This window comes from Aphis gossypii, unplaced genomic scaffold (genome assembly GCF_020184175.1).
Source record: "Aphis gossypii isolate Hap1 unplaced genomic scaffold, ASM2018417v2 Contig01134, whole genome shotgun sequence".
NCBI classification, from domain to species: Eukaryota; Metazoa; Arthropoda; class Insecta; order Hemiptera; family Aphididae; genus Aphis; species Aphis gossypii.
Genome location: NW_026083478.1, coordinates 4,231 through 6,005, shown reverse-complemented (window position 1 = coordinate 6,005; position 1,775 = coordinate 4,231). Strand labels below are relative to the sequence as shown.

General features: G+C 27.7%; 1 protein-coding gene across 1 annotated transcript; it reads right to left on the bottom strand.

Annotated features, from left to right (window-relative positions):
- Positions 1-845: 845 nt before the first annotated feature.
- Positions 846-1,775, bottom strand: LOC126555812 (uncharacterized). The gene has a single exon (XM_050210689.1). It carries the CDS (start codon positions 1,773-1,775, stop codon positions 846-848), a length of 930 nt encoding a protein of 309 aa, XP_050066646.1.

The window sequence follows — 1,775 nt, the reverse complement described above, 5'->3', positions numbered from 1 at the left end:
TACAAGGTTTGTTGGTAGATCAGAATATTTTTATAAACCTAGCAAATGTTATATTTTCTTTTATAGTTGAGAGAACATTTTTTGTTTTAGAAGTAGCTAATTATTTTTGTATGATTACATGATTCTTATGTTGAGTATACAGAACACTAGGTTAGGCTAACCATAATTAATTTGTTAAAATAACCAAACAAACAACTACCTGTACAAAATATATTATATTTTTGGTTGTAGTTACTAAATGTCATAAGCACACATAGGGGGTGATTAGCACCCCCAATTTCCCTAAGTTATTTATTTCAGCAGTCATTTGTAAATTCATGAGGTTTATTTGTTTGGATGAAATATTATATGAATTATAAATAAAATAATAAAATAAGTACCCTCAACATTTCAAATCAATGTGCACCTATGCTATTGCTATATGCACAATCTCTAGGATTGCATTTTTGTAAAAATTCAAAATTGTCATTATTTTACAAGAGGTAAATTTTATTGATACAAATAAATGTTTAGAAATTACAATATTAATTTTTAAATTTAAATAATTTATGTTTTTAACTAAAATAAACATGTACAAGTTTAAATTACAAAGACTTCTTACAGTTACAAATCTGGTTCCATCTGGAGTAACATTTAAATTATTGGGATGGGAGATACCAAGGAATCTTGAAAAATGAAACAATTATTATTTGTTTCAGGAAATATAACTTCATATGAATATACATGTTCATTAAATCCCACCATTAGAAGAGAATTGCATTCAAAAATTATTCTATCAGAATCGTAAAGAAAAATATTGTTCACAGAAACAAATTTATAATTATCATTTTCCAAAATATCTTGTGTTAATATGTGTTTTGTTTTAAACGTACACCTTTAACTGTTGCCCAACTAACACAAAATAAAGATTTATCGAGATCCAGATTGAGTTCATTTTTTATAGCATGAGATTTGATTGGACATAATGACTTACAAGGACCTACAACTACATTTGAACATAATTTACCCTTGCCAAATATATTATTCAGTTGTAACTGATGTTTAATTGCTAATGTTAAGCAAATGTTACGTCGATTAAAAGATGATCTAGCTGCAATTTTAGAGATCCTATGTTTGGCTTCAAATCTCATAGACCAAAAATTACCTACAGGACCAAACTTTTTGATTAGTAAGGGATAATGAAGTAAAAAGTGAAATTTAGGTTTAAGAGATTTTTTACTATATTTTAAATAAAGCTCATTCAGTTCTCCAACTAAAGTTTTTAGTAAAAAAATACTTTGTTCTTCAACTAGTGATGACAACAAAATATCTATAACTTTACGCAAGGTTATATACAGAGTCCAAACTGGTTCTTCAGCAGGTATAAAATCACCAATAATTAAACCAAAATACCTAACTAATATTAACATTTCAGAAGCAGATTGTCGAACATTCCCTTGACTAATATGTTCCATACTTAAAGCACAAGGTTTATTACGTTCAGGTCCAAAATCAAAACCAAAAAGTCTTTCATTCAACACTTGTAGGGAAAATAGTTTCAATTCAATAACATAGTAATATATAATAAAACCCATTATATACTTGGCACAACCTTCAAGAACATCATGCATTACATCAACTCCAACTTGGTCGTATAGACTAAAATCTTTGACATCTAACCAAACACACTTTTCTTTAATACCAGTAGTACTTACATTATTCTCACTTAAATGAATATAATACTCATCAATTGTTCGAAGGAGAGATTCATCTTCATGGGATTGAACTCTCAACAT